The sequence below is a fragment of the Copidosoma floridanum genome, unplaced genomic scaffold, assembly GCF_036245765.1.
Source record: "Copidosoma floridanum isolate Cflo_tuat_1 unplaced genomic scaffold, Cflo_Japanese_pri ptg000033l, whole genome shotgun sequence".
NCBI classification, from domain to species: domain Eukaryota; kingdom Metazoa; phylum Arthropoda; class Insecta; order Hymenoptera; family Encyrtidae; genus Copidosoma; species Copidosoma floridanum.
The window spans coordinates 2,096,847-2,114,116 of NW_028321910.1; the positions used below are offsets into that span (position 1 = coordinate 2,096,847).

Here is a 17,270-nt window from a genome sequence, read left to right on the forward strand (position 1 = left end):
ATTTCGCAAAGTGAGTGATATAAATAATTGTACCATTGGATTCAACACATTTTTAACTATTAAATTCATCTGCTCTTGGTTCAGGAACCGTCACGAGGGAGCCTCCTTAAGTGCCTATCGTACGCACATTTTGGTCTTTCCCACCGATGCTGAAAATGTGCGTATAGTTTGGCACGCTCTCTACCATATGCATTAGTAATAATTAGTAATCTTCCTACTAGTCTTTGTTAATAACATAAAAATTAATGACATAAGTCCCGATCACTAGATAACCCGGGGTGGGTACTAACTTGCCACTTCATAAATTAATAACATAAGCACCTATCACTAGATACCCTATGGCACTTAGTTGCTGCTTTATAACTAATAAATCATTAAACAACAACACAAGCGCCTATCACAAGGTAACTCAGGGCACTCTTGATCATTTAATTAATTTATAAATCAATAAATATTAACACGAGAAAAACTTTCTGAATAACCAAAGACACTTACGAGCTGCCGTATCGATTAATAAATCATTAAAAAACAACACCATTGCCTATTACTAGGCAACGTCGGGCCCTTACTGGTAACATTATAAAACATTAAACGGAAAATTATAATAGAAGCGCCTGCACTCAATAAGTTTATAAAAAACAATTATTAAATTTGAAAAATTATATATAATGCTAAAAATTTTTTCTATACAGTTGTGTAAACACTTATTCAATTAGTCATGTAGACCTTGAATGTACGATGCTGTTTGCTTTGAGAATGACCGCAGTGCCCTCTGCTCGAGATCAAAGCTGATATTCTAAAATTATGGAAACGAACGCGTATGATAGTAAACAAAAAACAAGCTCTTCAAGAGAATTTATTATACTATTGATAATAATTTTCTGAGGACAAAACAGTTAAGGGATTCTCAACATGATTACAATGTTTTAATCAGTGACTATAAGTCCAATTACTTTTAAAATCATACTTTTAGTTTCCTAGTTAGAAGGCTAAGCAAAAATAATACAAGACTCCAACCAATCGATAACCATACACTTTCGTCAACTATACAAGTCCGATGTACGTAGAGCAGACGTGATGACTGCTTTAGTAGGGGAGACCCGGGTAATTACGTCTCGTGGGTTGATCCGTCACCCATACTTTTAAAATAAATAAGTGATATAGAGAGCCAATTTTTTTTCTTGTATCTGTACAAAACATAAGATTTTTTTCTCCAAAAGCAATTATAATCAAATTACCTGTAGCATTTTCCAGAAATTTTTTGAATTTTCAAGTGAAAAAAAATCATTGGCTTCGAGTTTTTAGTCGATGAATACAGCTGAGCTGTGCAAACTCATGCAATAAATTTTAGTGTACCTTGTAGATCAATTTAAGGCATTTACTTTGATATCCAGCTCACTTGCATTTGGATCAGGTAAAAAAAAGTTATTTAAATATTATGAAAAGTTCGAGGTACCACTGTCACTCATGCCGGGGCACGAGCAGCCCAAGAGCACATCGTCACGCGACGCCGCTGTTGTCGCATCTGAGCTGACCTAACCTTTTTGATTGCCGGTACCTACCTATACCTATTTACAATGTGACTGGTGACAGCACAAATTAGAGTAAGTAGGTACCTCCAAAAATATTTTAAATGAATGTAACTGTGATGAAAATGGTTCGAAGTTACCAAAAAAAAAAAAAAAAGTAATCGTTCCAATAAAATGACGTCTTCTTCAAGCTCTATTGACCTAAACTCTATTCCAATGGTACCATTTTATCCTAGAGCTGGTCAATTGTTATAATTTTATACTTATCCTGTTTTTTTATTTTTTATAATTTTTTATTTTTATTTTTACTGTGCAAACTCTATTCTAAACCAAAAAGCTAGTGAAAGTCACTATGATTACGATAAGTTTAACGTAATGTAACTTGAATTATCTACTTAAAGTATTATTATGATAATAAGATGTAGATTATAAAGAAAAAATTATAAGCAAAATCAAACTGACATAGCTGAATTGAGAAAATTACAATTTTACGATTCCTAAAATATTCGTAAAGTACTTTGAAGACAAAAAAATTAACTTTTCTTTTTTCTATTATTGCTTCATCATTACCCATTGCATATTCACTGCCAGTGCATATTTTACTTTTTTCTAGGGCTACTCCTGCCCCAGTGTATGACGGTTTTACCCCGATCTGGGGTATGATCGTCACTTTAATAGGTTTTCAATTTAAGTCTTATTTATAGAAGAGAGAAATTGTTTTGAATATTTAAAATGTTGTAATTGATTGATCTTACTCTCTTCTATTTGATGATATTTTTTTCAATTTTTATAGTGCAAGTACAAAGCCACATCAGCTGAATTATGTTAAGGTATCAGTGGTACCCCGGTCTCCCTACTACTAATGTATATTAATTGATAATTGCAGATAAGATCTCATGATATGACTAACCTGTATGAATAACTTTTGACTCCTATAGCAATTATGACAAAATTTTGAATGATATTGACTTTGGTTCAGTAGCGTACCCTAAGATCGCGCACATTTACCACCATGAGCGCTGGTATAGATTTATTTATCTTTTCTAAGTTAATTCTCGGAGTGAATAGAAATCAACAAATATTTTAAAGAGTAAATAGTAAATAACCAGAAAGAGACAAAAAGTTTGACCTCTCTTTCTAATCCTCCACCAACATAGATATACCTCCTCAATATTTATATAAATAGAGCTCGTTGTCGGCTCAGCTGGTAAACGTGTTAGCCATTAAAATAACACAGCTCAAGGGATTGTGGGCCAATGGTTATGTCCAGGTATCGAATCCATGATACCAACTTAGTATATAAGACTGTTAAGTTCAAGATAAGGAAATTTATAAGCGATTAAGAAATAAAATAATTTGGATGAGTTCTTAATAATTTTTTTTGAGTGACCAAAGATATAAGATGTAAAAAGCGAATATGAAAAGACAATGTAATGACAGCAAAAATAATGTAAGAAAAATGTGTAACGATATGAATAACATGGTTTATACTGTACGTAAAATAGTAGTTTTCGTTGCATAAGTGCTATCGTCTTCCGGGCTATTTTGTGTCCAGAGGGACCTGCGAAGCAGAATCCGAGGGACGTATGGTAGCCACGAAGCGAAAGTGCTTATGTGGCAAATTTCATTTTTTCTACTGAAGGCACACCAGCCTCTCAAAAATATCTGAGGTAGGAGATTATGTATTATGTCGCTATGGCACAAAGTACAAACATAAGCGCCTGAAGAGCGTGGTAGTTCTATGTTGGTGCCAGATCCATGTGTATTGTTTTTCTTACCAAGAGTGCAAAGTGCAATTTTGTGAATGTGGGCACACTTGACGCTCAGTAAATCACTTTGGTCCCTAGGGCAGAAAAGTACTTTGAGCCTAGAGGGGTCAAAAAACTTTTCTGCCGGTGGGTCCACAGTGATTAGAAGGGTGAAAAGTGCGGCTCAAGGGCACAAAGCGGTAGTTGCACTTTGTGCTCATGGTAAGAAAAATTTTTTTTTCTGACCTCGAGCGTTTCTGAGGGTTGGGTGTGCGCTCAGTTGGAAAAATAGGATTCACCACATAAGTGCCATCTCCCTGTAGCTACCTTACGTTCCTCTGGCCACAAAATAGCCTCAGGTATGATCGCACTTATCCAACGAAAACTACCATTTTCCTATTACTTAAAACTCATTTGAAGTGTTATTTTAATTTTAAAAAATTGTTGATTGTCTGTAATCAAAAATAATAATTATTTATCATTAAGTTCTCTCATATCCAGTTGTAACGAATAAAACATATCAGTTTTTTTTGATCTAATGACTTTGTTAGCCGAGTTCTTATTTAAATTAAATGACTGTTATTTCTGTTAACACTGAATAAGTGTATGTGTAATTGTAAGCACAGAAAATCTGCTTACTTTACACTTTTGTCAAAAGTTTTTTCTTGGAATAGTTTAAATAAATTTTAAGTACGTCAATTCTTACCACCTTTTTCGGATAGATTTTCTCTAATTTTTACTATACATCTGTATGGTTAAAAAAATCGTAATATGAAAGCAGCACTTTCTTACAATTTCCTTTATGAGTACTTTGTGCTAATTTTCTTTTATTTAATGAGTTTAGCAATAATGTATATCAACGTTTATTTTCTAGAATCCTCCTACATTTCTTATTAACATATTTCTACATGCGTTACTCGATTATTCCATCAAATATTTTCTATTGTAATTTGTTTTACTTTGAAGAAAGTTGTAGTTTATGGTCTTATACCTTTAAAAAATTGACTATTAACATAATGCTTTGTCGAGTTGCTTGTATAAAAAAAAAATTAAGAAAATTCTCCTAAAAAATTATCATTAACTGTTTTTTTAGGATTTCTTAAACTAGGTGTTTTAATAAAAAAAAAAAAAAAAAAAAATATATATATATATATATATAATAATGTAGTCACAACTCACCTAGAGCCGATACTACTTCCTTGACAGCACTGGTCTTTACAAGATGGCAAGTAACAAGTTGCATGCTGCCTTGTAAGGCCTGACATGGATCCCGCATGCTGCACTTGAGGAATGATCTGCCCCACCCTAGGTACGTCCTTCCCTATTGTACTAGGACTAGTAAGTGTTATTGGCACCGTATATGTCCTAAGATGTTGCTGCTGCTGATTTTGTAGCATATCTTCGCTTCTACCACTAATTGCAGAGTTCAATAATATACAACTCTCAGCACCTCTAGTAGTAGAAGCTGCAGTACTTTCTTTACCTCTTTCTCCACTGCAATCACCAACTCCATTTTCAGTGTGAACTTGTTGTGTCTGACAGCTTGGTGGTAACATACGATGACGATTGGACAGAGAATGTGAATAGTGAGAATGTGGATGGTATTGGAAAATTTGATGAGAGCCCACAGGCTTCTGTTCAACAGTAGCGTTTGTTGGCAATTGGTGACCATCATAACTATCTTTGCTGTTTATGGGAGGAGAAGACGAGGGGGGTGCCACTGATGCACTAAGGCCATTAGGAAGGCTGTGTCGGGAGATCTCAGGTCCTGGCGGTGCCTGCTGAGGTAGCTTACTGGCATTACTAATGATACTACTACTGCTATTGTTGCTGCTGCTTGGAGATATTGACAATGTAGGTGGCTGATGTTGCTCGCATGTTCTATCCAGAATATTAACTGCAGATTGCTGCAATTGTGTTGATGATGGATAATGTTGGAAATACTGTTGCTGTGGTGACTGATGCCAGTCCAGCATGTTGCTCCTGTAGTTCATGGTACATCGTTTATTTGTAGAAACTCGAATATTAAAAAAACTTTAATGCCATCGCTCAGTCAGTATTATCGGTATAATTAAGTGTTATCATGACTAGTATAGTTACTTAGCTGACAAGTACAACGCTACCTGTAAAATAATTAAAAAACAAATGTCAAGTTTTCTTAGAAGTAATTAATTTTTCAAAAAGCGGTAATTTAAAAGAGATAAAAAAAGTTATTGATGTAAAAAGGATTTGACTTTTTTAATCTAAGATATTATATGTATCATGCAGAATCCTTAGAGATAAAAAGAGAGAGTACGTGTATTGACGAGGCAGGCCTAACAAAATGAAGCTATTCATTAAACTTTTAGGTAGAAAGGTATTTTAAAAACTATTTTGTATTTATGTGTATTTCAAGTCAGCGACGTTAGTCATAATTTAATCTGTGATTAGAAAATACAAGGATGGGCTAAAGAGTCATCAACCAATCCGATTTTTAGACTAAACGTGATCTATCTTAGAGAATTTGGCCGTGATATTCAAAAATATACAGTATTATAAGCAAATGTTAATAGAGTAAAACTAATGAAAAATTGATTAAAAGTAAAGAAAATTTGATGAATGATAATAGATAATTTTCTGTTATCTATTATTACTAATAAAGATAATTTTTTTCATAAAAAGAAAATAATAATAATTGTTAACTAAATTTAAAAATTAGTACTATTAAAATATAACTTTATTGTATAACTATGTATTTAATAATCATATAAAAATTTAATTGAATAGACACTATTATAGTAGTTATTCGTTATATAATAGCTCATTTTTATTAATAAATTTTATAGATACATATATTTATATATAGGGTTCTTGTTCGAATAAGTGCTTTCCTTTCAATAATATACTTCTGAGGAATGGACTTACTAGTTTAATTCAAAATCTTTTTGAAAAATTCTAGCTTTACACAAAAAACCTGTTTCATGAAACTATTCAAATGTTTAATTCATAATAAAAGTTGATATAAGAAAATGACCAGGAGTAGAAATTTATCATTTTATGTTACAATGGAAACAAAAATGTTCATATATGTAAATTCAAATATTCAACAATTTTTAATTACATTCTTATAGGATGACTAAAAATTATTAAAAACGCTACACCTCACTCTCTACATTAACATACTACATTTACCTGCTATTTCAAAAGTATTTCGCTTAAGCATACATACTACTTTTGTGTTATTAATTTATATGTTTTCAATTCTTTAATCGCCTCTTTAATTTCTGGTGCGCATTTTCTCGAAACAATCCTTTTCTTTAAAGTCTGTCTCTTGGGTAAGTAATTTCTACAGCTAAGCAAATACTCCGGTTTGTCTTTAAAGTAACTTCCCTCAAAGTGTAGTGAACATATCTTAGCTATTACTGTCCATTAAAAATTTTTTTTCTGTTATATTAGAACTTTTTTTCTTAATTGTTCATGGTGCACTAGTCAACAAACCCTTTTTTACTGTTAACATCTTTCTTACTACTATTGTACGTACAACCTTTGGCGTTGTATGCAGGTGTGTTTTAACAATTTTAAAAGAATAATCATACATGTATCATGATATCAGCTTTAAGTTTGGTTGCAAAACGTATTTACTAACACGGCATTCGTTTGGCCTCAAAACTTATTAGTTGATTTTGATAAAAAAAAAGTATACATCTATTCAGAATACCCTTGTATTTTAACATTATGATTATATTCGATTATAATAATTTATGAATAAGACTCTTAGTATTGTCCTACATCTACAGAGGGTCAAGTGCAGCGTGGTAGATGCGGGAGCTTCTCCTGATTGGCTCTGGCACATCCAGGACCAACACGAACACAATCCTAATCAACCAATCACTGGCTCGGAATTTCTCATCTGTGAGCTTCATATGTTTGAATGGAATACATCATTATGTATAAGTAATGTGGGTAATATACATAGAAATACAGTTTCTAAAGAAAGTTCTGAACATGGCGGCTCATCTGCCACACTGTACTTGACCCTCTGTACCCACATCCCGTGCGCAGTGCCACTTCGCAGTCTTACGAGTGCGTGTCTGCAAGAGGTTACACCACACTTGTGAGAGGTTACGCGACAAACATGCGTGCATCATTCAGATTTCCCTTGCATCAATTTAAAAAAAATACTTCCACGAATTACGACTACGTGTTTTGAGTGATGATGAATAAGCGCTAGTGTAAATAATCAATTTTATCAACGCAATAAAAATGTAAGAATTGTTTTTTTTGGGAGAAGTTAAACTTATTCGTTTATGTAATTACCATTTTTGTACTTTTCGACACGCTTTAGTAGTATACTCCATGTTCGAAAGTAAAAATGGCAATAACAAGCACGTACAACTTCAATTTCTGTCAATATGGAGGCTGTCCAAAATCGAAGCTTTCCCGTGGTACTTGTAAAAATTTACCAGTACTACTACTGAAAAGTATCGTCACGACAAATGCATTAAACATACTGGTAAGACTTGATATATTATGTTTACCAAGAAAACAGATCTGAAAATAAAAGAAGATCACAGTGCAGCGACTGACTCTGGCGGCAAACGCTTAGTTCTCGTTGAAAACGCCATGAAATTTTTTTTTCTGGGCTAAGGTTTAATATCCAATTATACAGAAAAAAAAATTGTATGTTAATTCGAACATAACAGCCAAAAAGCATAGAAACATCTTTCCTTACAAATCAAAAAATTACCTTATAAGTTTTACAAACAGTATGTTTTTTTCAATTTCTTAATATGAAACTGTTAGATTTTGACATGAACATAGTTTTTAGTTTTTTGACATTAAATTTTCATATCAATACTGGACTTAATTAAAATAAAAATTGTTAAACATTGCGTTGTTTAAAATATTTCAGTACAAAATTAATTTTTCAGCTTAAACGATTACAAATATCTCAGCTAATTTTGCATTTTTCGTTTTCATGGTTGCAATCTGTACGAAGAAAGCGCAAATTTAAATTATTATATTATTAGGAAAGCTGTGATATACTTACCTGATGAAGTAAACTATAAGTTATTTATTTTATTTATAGTTGTACTTTATTACGTATATACTTTATAGTAATTTTTTATTATATTGAAAAAAATCATTATTCTGTAGCAGTGCTACAAAAATTATTACACAGCATGATAAAAATTACTACGTCTAACTTAGTGAAAATCGTCGTAGTATAATTTTTACTATACAAAATAGTAAAATGTATTTTAATTATTTAAAAATGCCTCACATTTTAAAGTATAATGAACTATGTGACATCGTAAAATTGGGGGAGGGTCGATAAGGCTGGTTGTTGCCCCAAATTTGGTTTCAGTGAAAAAATTTTAAAAATTCCTGAAGTACCTTATAATAAAAGGAGTCGATTTCACCCTAAACAGACAATCACCACCCCTCTTAACTATGCCAAACTACCCCTGGAAATGATGAAAATACCATTAGTTTTAGAAAAAAAAAAAAAAGAGGTAAGACTCAATTATAAATATGTTTTTGGGGTCGCTGAAACCAAATTTAACCACAAAAAATGATTTCAACTAACCATTGTCCAGCTAGCACCCCCTTAGCACCCCTTGGAAGGAGTGGAATTTTTAATTTTTATAAAAAATCGAGACGTATGTGTTTTTGGGGTCGTTAACCACGGTCGCACCCATTATTTCGAAAAGTTGTACACGTTACTTCAGAAGTAACACTTAATAAATCTGCAAAAAAATTATTACTAGGTTTTTGGGGCTTAAGATTTCAAATCAATAGGACCTTTGACGTTTGGTTGCAACCAGGGAACCTCTACATGGTGATGGTGGGCAACGGAGGTGTCCCATTACCCAGCAGAGTCCCTAGTTTATGGTGATGATGTCATGGCAACCACACGTAAAAGTTTTACGGGACAGGGATTTGAAACCCCAGAAACGGTTGGACAGGGTGAAAAAGCGGGCCTGCAGGCGTCGTAATCTAGTAACCGCAGCTCTAGATTGTTGGAAAACTTGGCCTCTCTAGAGCCAAATACTACAAGTAAGAAAATGGATAGTGATCATATTATTACTTTGCCTTTGAAAAGAACGAGTAAATCCAAAAGTTGTTGCTTCATTTGTTACTCTACAAGTAAGCTTTGCGATGTACCACTTGAAGCCAGGTTTCGTATATTTATCAACCGTGGAATAATCATTCAGGCTAGACCGTGATTATGTAAGAGACATTTACAAGGTAAGGTCATTAAAGAAGATGAAGGCTTTCAAGTCCCAACAGTTTCAAATGCGACAACCTTGACTAGTTCAGAGATCAGTATTTTGCTTCAAGATCTTAGGTGTTTTGCTAAAAAAAAGATCACTAAACTTTGACATTCCTGGTGCAATGAACGATTCTGACTACATAAGACGAACAGATATATTCGCATCGAACTATGATAACCTCTTCGATTATATGAAAAAATTCATTCGAAATACATATATACTTTCTACACTTTTTCAAATGCCACGAAGGTATATAGGTAAAGCTATTAACTCTGCAAGAAAAGCTCTCGTGGACAAGTTTGCCTCATTTCATATTGGCTTAGATCACTTCAGCAGAGAATACTTTATAGAAAATCACATAAGGGACTTAGCTAAAGACTTATTTGCAAATGCTGAAGACGTGGCTATCGATGTTGCTGATGGGACATATATATATATATATATATATATATATATATATATATATGTATACGAATTGAAAAAAGCAGTAACTATATGTTTTAACGACGAAGTTACTCTGTTCATAAGATAAGACCTTTAATTAAGCCTATGATGTTAGTAAGTACAACTGGCTATAAATGAGAAATATATGGGCCTCACTTTGCGGATGAAAAAACTAATGATGCCAGTATACTGAATAGTTTGATACGGCAGAGAGCGTCTTTTTTTTGGAATGGGTAAGGCCTGATGATGTAGTGGTTGTCGATAGAGGATTTCGCGATTCCATTTAGATTTTAGAAGAATATGGACTCATACCTATTATGCCGCAATTTTTAAAAAGGGGATCGCAACATGACACTGCAAGTGAAAATGAATAGCGACTAGTAACAAAAATAAGATGGGTTGTTGAATCTATAAACAGATTAATAAAAGAGTGGAAAACGTCGGCTCAAGTCATACCAAACTCTCAAATACCATTCACAGGGGATTATGTAAGAATCGTCGCAGCCATCTGTAATGCTTATAGACTACCAAGAGTTTCGGAGACACGTCATGATGGTGTTATTATTGCGGAGAAAATGCTTGCATTGAATGGAAAAAAAATAAATTACAAGAAATCGTTAATAACAATGGTTGGGCTAGAAAGAGGGTGATTTGGAAGAATGTAGAAGCAACTTAACTTGTTAATTTTCCACGATTGACAATGATTGATCTCCAAAGAATAACGATTGGTATATATCAATTAAAGCAAGCAAAATCTTATAGCAGAGAACATATTGACGAGGATGAAGATTACATGCTTCAGGTGCATAGAAAATGAAAAGATACTTCATGGATTCTTATGCAGTCCTGGCACACAATCTCAAAACAATATTAACTTTAGATTCAATATGAAACAGACAGCTTCGATCCCATTAAAGGTTAGTACTGCCAGTGCCAGAATGAAGCTAGAGTAGTAGGTTAATGTGCTCATATAGCATCCATTCTCTGGTATTTAGGATATTATAGACACTTAGATAATTTTTCCCAATACCATAGTGACCACTAATTCGGTTTTTGGATCGACGCAGCTGACTTTAAAGTTTCTGAGGAAGAGGGCGAAGAAGAAGAACAAGATGAATGAAAAAACAAACGAAAAAACTGAAGATGTACTTAAGTGAGAGACAAGAAGACTCACGTAAAGCAAGCATCCCGAATCGTGAGAAGCAAGGAAATTCACGTGAAACAAGCACCCCGAATTGTGAGAGGCAAGGGGACTCACGTAAAATAAGCCCCTCAAAAGAAACAGAGATCTACCACGTCCACGCCATTGTTCCTGGGTCACGCTGATAGAAGTATCAAATCTTAATCACGTAAACCTACGTTGACTTTCATAACGTAGGTACAAGAAACAGCGAATTGACTTAAGATGGTTGGAATGTTAAACCCATGATAACTTTGAACTTCCTCTTTGATTCAAGAGCATCAGCACAATACAGGGATACAACTTCCATATGACTCTTACTACATTCTTTCTAATGATTGTGAGAACATTTAATGTTACACTCAACATTAGTTTTTATGGTCATATTTAATTTCAGCGGCCCGAAAAGCATAGAAATAAAAAACACATACATTTTGACTTTTTATGAAAATTGAAAATTCGACCCCTTCCAGGGGGTTGCTAAGGGGGTGCTAGCTGTACAATAGTTAGTTGAAATGATTTTCCGTGGTCATATTCAGTTTCAGCGACCACAAAAAAATAGAAATAATTAAGTCTAAGCTCTGTTTCAAAAAACATTCAGAAAATACTCTTACGAAGTGACGGTATTTTTATCATTTCCAGGGGTGGTTTGGCGTAGTAAAGAGGAGTGGTGGTTGTCCGTTCAGGGTAAAATCGGCTTACTTTATTAATAGGTACTTTAGGAATTTTTATCAAATTTTTTCACCGAAACAAAATTTGAGGCAAAAACTGGCTTTATCGACCCTCCCCCTTTCTAATTCTGCTGTATTGCTATTCAGCACAGTAAAAATTACTATGTTTGAAAATAATTTTATACGACGTTCTCGTTGATTAGGTAAGATGGTATATTACTTATCGGTAGACACGCCTATTGAGTTTTAAATTTGAGGTTATGCCAGTCTAAGTATTTCAAGTAACATATTTTTTTGTTTATAAATGTTAAAAATTGATACGTACAAACAATTTTAAATCGATTAATTAGTATTTGTGATCAACAACGTGGTCTATAGAAAACCCTTTGATTTTTAACTTTATTATGTGTATTATAAACAGTTAACGTTCCAACATGTACTTTATGCATGCCAATGAGGCTATAGCATATTGTTGATTAGTGGTTAAGAAGCCTGACTTGAAAACTAAAGAATGAAAGATTAATTCATGGTCAGAGTAGATCTTTTTAAAATAAAAATATTCAAAAATTGTTATATCTATAATTCTGATGAAAAACAAAAAAATTTTAATAAACAAAATTAGTTGTATATTTGTGCATAAAAAGTATGACTATACATTTTTCCCTTCTTGAATATGCAAATTATTTCTGAACAGAATAAAAATTACTATGTTGAATAGCACATTTTGATACGATCTGGTTTTTTTATGAAGCATATTAAGTTTCATAATATGGCGAGTATGTCTCAGATTTCGTTAAAATATAGTAATTTTTATTATGGTAATGATACTTTTTCTAACACCACTTTTTTCACTGCAGACATGGACTGCATAATTACCGCAAACTTTTTTCTGGTCGGGCTTGCGTACAGGTTACGTGCTTGACTGGTACTTCCCTCATTTTTCCTTCAAAACCCATATTTAAACCCATATTGGAGAAAAATAGTCAAGTGGTCGTTATTGAAGAATTGACCACCACGGCCCATAAGACGCAATGGTAAAGTGATTCCATCGTTAGTGCTCCCATCCTACCATTAAACAACAAAGCTGCTGTAGTGCGTACTGTGATTGAGTGTATGTGCGCGCGCGTGTGTGTGTGTGTGTGCATTAGCGTCATCACAATACCAACTATAAACAATATATTACGTAGATAAGAAAAGTTTAAACTAAAGTCATAGCATGACGTGCTGCCAGGTATGACTGGGCTCTATCACCGTATCGCTCGATGGTTCTATAACAATTTTCTATTGCCTACATTGATTATACCTCTATCAGGCCTAAATGTCACATAGATCAGATGTAAGTCTTACTGGTACTGCTCCAATTACTGGCAATTTAACATAATCTCTCGATATCAGTTACACCACATTGTTTATAAAACAACAAGCTCTCGATCTTGATGCTGTATACCTGAAAAGAAGATCTTTCCCTACTTAATATTATCTAGTTTGATGTTTCTCCATTCACAGTTGAAAGTTCACTGCAAGAATCTCAAAGTCATTCGCAAGATCAGACAAACCCAGAAACTAATTAATCATTAAAATCTTTTGCTGATTATCTCTATTGGCCTTCTGAAGATGCTTCTAAAATCAAACAACAAATGTAAAGTAAAGTTTAAAACTCCATCAATTATTCCAAATCTTTTGTGGCAAAAAATCAATCAAGAAAAACTAGAAGAAAAATGGGCAAAAATTGAAGAAACAGAAGAAAAAAAAAACAACTTAGCGTAACAAAGCAATATAAAACCTTTAAAAAAATCGTATAAGAAAAAATAATAAATTGCAAAAGCAACAACAAGCTTATCTCAAAGAGCAGAAGCAAATTGTAAAGCAAAAAGCAATACTTATTCATCAACAAAAAAAGGTACGCGTAAATAAACAAAAAAAAATAAGTGAAAAGAGGGAGCTCTACTGAAAGTTAAAAAAAAAAGTATTCGTAAACCAAGATTGCTGATTTACAAGCTGAATTAGAAAATTCATAGTCATACTTTTTTTCCTTTTTTTCTTGTTTATTATTATGAATTTAATCGAAATATTTAATGACTTGTGATTACATGTGATTCTTTGGATGACATATGATTTACAGTATTAGGGGGCCAGTAATTGAAACCTGCCAGTAGTTGGTGGTCAGTAACTGAAGCATGCAGTCAGTATTAGATGCATATTGTCTATGGATAAAAACATTTGTTTTATTATAATTTATGATGTATTTCAATAATCTAAAGATTAACTAACGTCTTTTGAGTTGAAAAAAAATTAAGGAACTCGTTCGTTTTTCTTTCTTTAATAGCATATTAAAGTGAATTAAAAAAAAAAATGCTAAAAATACCCACATCTACTCTTTTAGACAGGGTAAAATCGACAATCCACTATAGGGAAACGAATTTATCCAAGATTTTTTTCACCATCTTGTTTGAAAAGTTATACTATATCGGAAAGTACAGTTCACCAGATGGATGTGTGGTGAAAAATTGTTTAAACAGTTTTTTTTTATGAATAATTCCATTAAAGTTGTCTTATTTCATCTGAAAAAAAAATTTTTATATTTTTTGACACTCTTCGAATAAAAAACTTGTTTGTAAGTGAATACCTAAGCTCTACAGTTTTCTAGTAAAAAAGCCTAAAGTTTGAATAGTGAGATTATTTCGATTTTCAGAGCTCTATGAAAGTACTAAATAAACACATTTTCATACATTACATCACACGAACATAAACTGTAAGCCTTTCTTTAAAACTGGGATGTAAGAAAATATTGAAAAATTTAGTGGCAAAATTTTTTTTTTGCAGTAAATATTCAGGGCGTTTCAGTGTACACACCCATATTAGTGTACACATATATGCGCTTATGACAAGCTGAGCCACAAATCGTGAGCATACGTATGGAACCCATACAAATACCTTTTAACGAAACTAAAAGATTAGGTAAGTTTAATGTATTAAGTTAATATTTTGTAAAGAATTTCTGAAGCCTTCATACACTGGCAAAGAATATCTTTTTCCTAACGAATCTATAGCCTTGAAAAGTTATGAATCTAAAATATTAAATGGCTAAGTTTTTTTTGATGCAACAAACATTTTGTATAACACTCTTAGTATAATACTGCCAGGTACTCGTACTTTAAAAAAATCAAACTAAGTAATATTGACTTTTGACTTTCTGTGTACTGTATTTGGCTTTTTTATAAATTGATGAAGTATAAACATTGCAAACTACAGTTCTTAAATAACTGAGTAAGTATCACAGTAAATAATTATTTATTACGTTAATACGTACAACAATCGTAAAAGCGATGTACAAGTAACTGATGCAATTGTTTAATAAAATGATTTCTTATTTTACGATTACTTAAAAAATTGATTATAAATGTATGATTAATAGCCATCCAAATTACTGAGTAAAATGAGACTTAGGCTTACTGCTTGTTATTTAGGGTGCACCGGAAAATAATTAGAGTTTACTATCTCATGGATCAGATTATGTTGATAATATTACAGCTATGTTACACGATTTATTGTAAGTAGCTGTTTTATTAAACAATTACGCAAATCAGTAAGCTTCTTAATTGCATCTTTGCCTCATGACACACGGTTAAAAAAATAAAAAATAAAGTTATGCTTTAACCGTCTGACATCTTATTTTTCTCCTTGAGCTTTAAATTAGTTCGCCAAATGTGGGCTTGATTAATTGTGATGAACAGTAAAGTTACGAGGCAACACTTCTTTTTCCAAGAAAATAGTAATTTTTTAAATAAATTTTGTTAAGTAATTAGATACTTAAAAAAATGTAATTGTTGAGGTGAAAAATTTTAATTTTCTTTGGATTATCCATTATTCATTCTCTATAATTTATATTTACTAAAATTTTTCAAACTCTTTCTAAATTTAATTCATCTATGAAGACCATGTAACGCATGGAAGTATAGGTGAGACTCTAGGCTTCTTCTTGTTGCATCTCGTAACGACGGGCCTAATAGTATGATAGAATTAGCTTTACATCTATTAAAATTTTGGAAAGTTAATAGTAGCATGAAAAAATTGCTATTGCTAGTTTTTTGTGTTTATTATATATGTATTTGGGTAACGGTGGCTCACCCGACTGAGCCATTTAGATGAGCCACCGTCATCCCACTACCCAGCCAAGTGCGTTGAGCGCGAAGGACCACTTTTTTACCATTAATGTTTAACGTACTTACTTTTTGTTTTTTTTGGGGGGCATTTGGAGACCTTACAGATGAACTCTTGACGAACAAAAGCGATGTTGAAAAATGAAGCTACGTTGCGCCAAAACTTTTTTAGGGCCATTTTATGAAAGGAACTTTTTTTAGTTTTCTTAGCGATTTGCGAAAAGCTCCCAACCGATCTTGCTGAAATTGGTGTGCATGTTAAAGGCTATGATGACCCACCTTGTGTCTTAATTTGAGCTCTTAACATTCATTAAAACGCGGGTTATTAAATTAAAAAATGGTCAAAAATGACAGTTTTTTGCAATTTTCAAGAAAACGGCTTAACTGATTGAAACTTAACGCAATTTATTCTTAGAATTGCGCAACTTTTTTGTGTTTAAATTTTTTTAGACGTTTTATAGTTTTTTGTCTAGATGCAAAAAATCTGTTTTGGCCACTTATATTATTTTTTTTGGAGCCTTTGCTTAACTTCATAGGTATTAGAAAGTAGTAGAATTTGTTATAAGCACAAAAAAAACTAGCAATGATAATTTTTTCATGCTACTATTAATTTCCCGATCGAAAAATTTAACTCTATGATACTATAAGAGCCAAAAGAATGAAAGAGCGAACAAGGAAAAAGTTTTTTTGGGGGAGTAGAGTGTAGAGTGTGTTTATTTAAGCTAAGGACCTGCGGTCTGTATTAGCCTAGGCTCAAGTTCTTACAAGACAGATTAGTGGCTGGCCGTTACTTTTAAGTATAGGTACAATGGGTGTTGCTCATTCACTAACATTGATTTTTTTAAGTGCCCCAGTACTACTTGTCTGTCTATTTCTTCTTTAATAAGAGGTTTTCGATAGTGCACTACGATCCTGGGTTTCACCACAATCGGGTGAGCGTTATTTTTCCAGTAAATTTTAATGTTACTTTTAGCATACAAGCCTGGCTTTTCACTAAATATATCTGTATACTTATTAAAATATTAAGTTTCCACTTCATTTGGTTCAACTTTATTGATCAAATCTTTGTTACTTTTTCTAATTGTTAATGGCCAGCATACAAATGCTGCAAGCCACTGTCTACCGATGAACGTAGGACCGTCACCCCTCAATACATAGCAATAGAATTTACAAATTTTTAAGTTAATCTTAACCCTTGATTCAACCAATTTTCTGGTATATAACTATCATACGTGTGCACACTAGATTCCGTTTTAATAATTTTCTCATCTCCAAATTATT

At 32.8% G+C, this 17,270-nt stretch overlaps 1 protein-coding gene across 1 annotated transcript in view; it reads right to left on the reverse strand.

The window, feature by feature from the left end:
* Positions 1-17,270, reverse strand: part of LOC106645753 (uncharacterized) — a 424,845-nt gene that overhangs the window by 347,914 nt on the left and 59,661 nt on the right. Inside the window, exon 2 of the mRNA XM_089597564.1 lies at positions 4,457-5,400. Within this exon, the coding sequence (XP_089453690.1) occupies positions 4,457-5,271 (815 nt within the window). The 5' untranslated portion in view covers positions 5,272-5,400. The remainder of the gene's footprint in view (positions 1-4,456; positions 5,401-17,270) is intronic.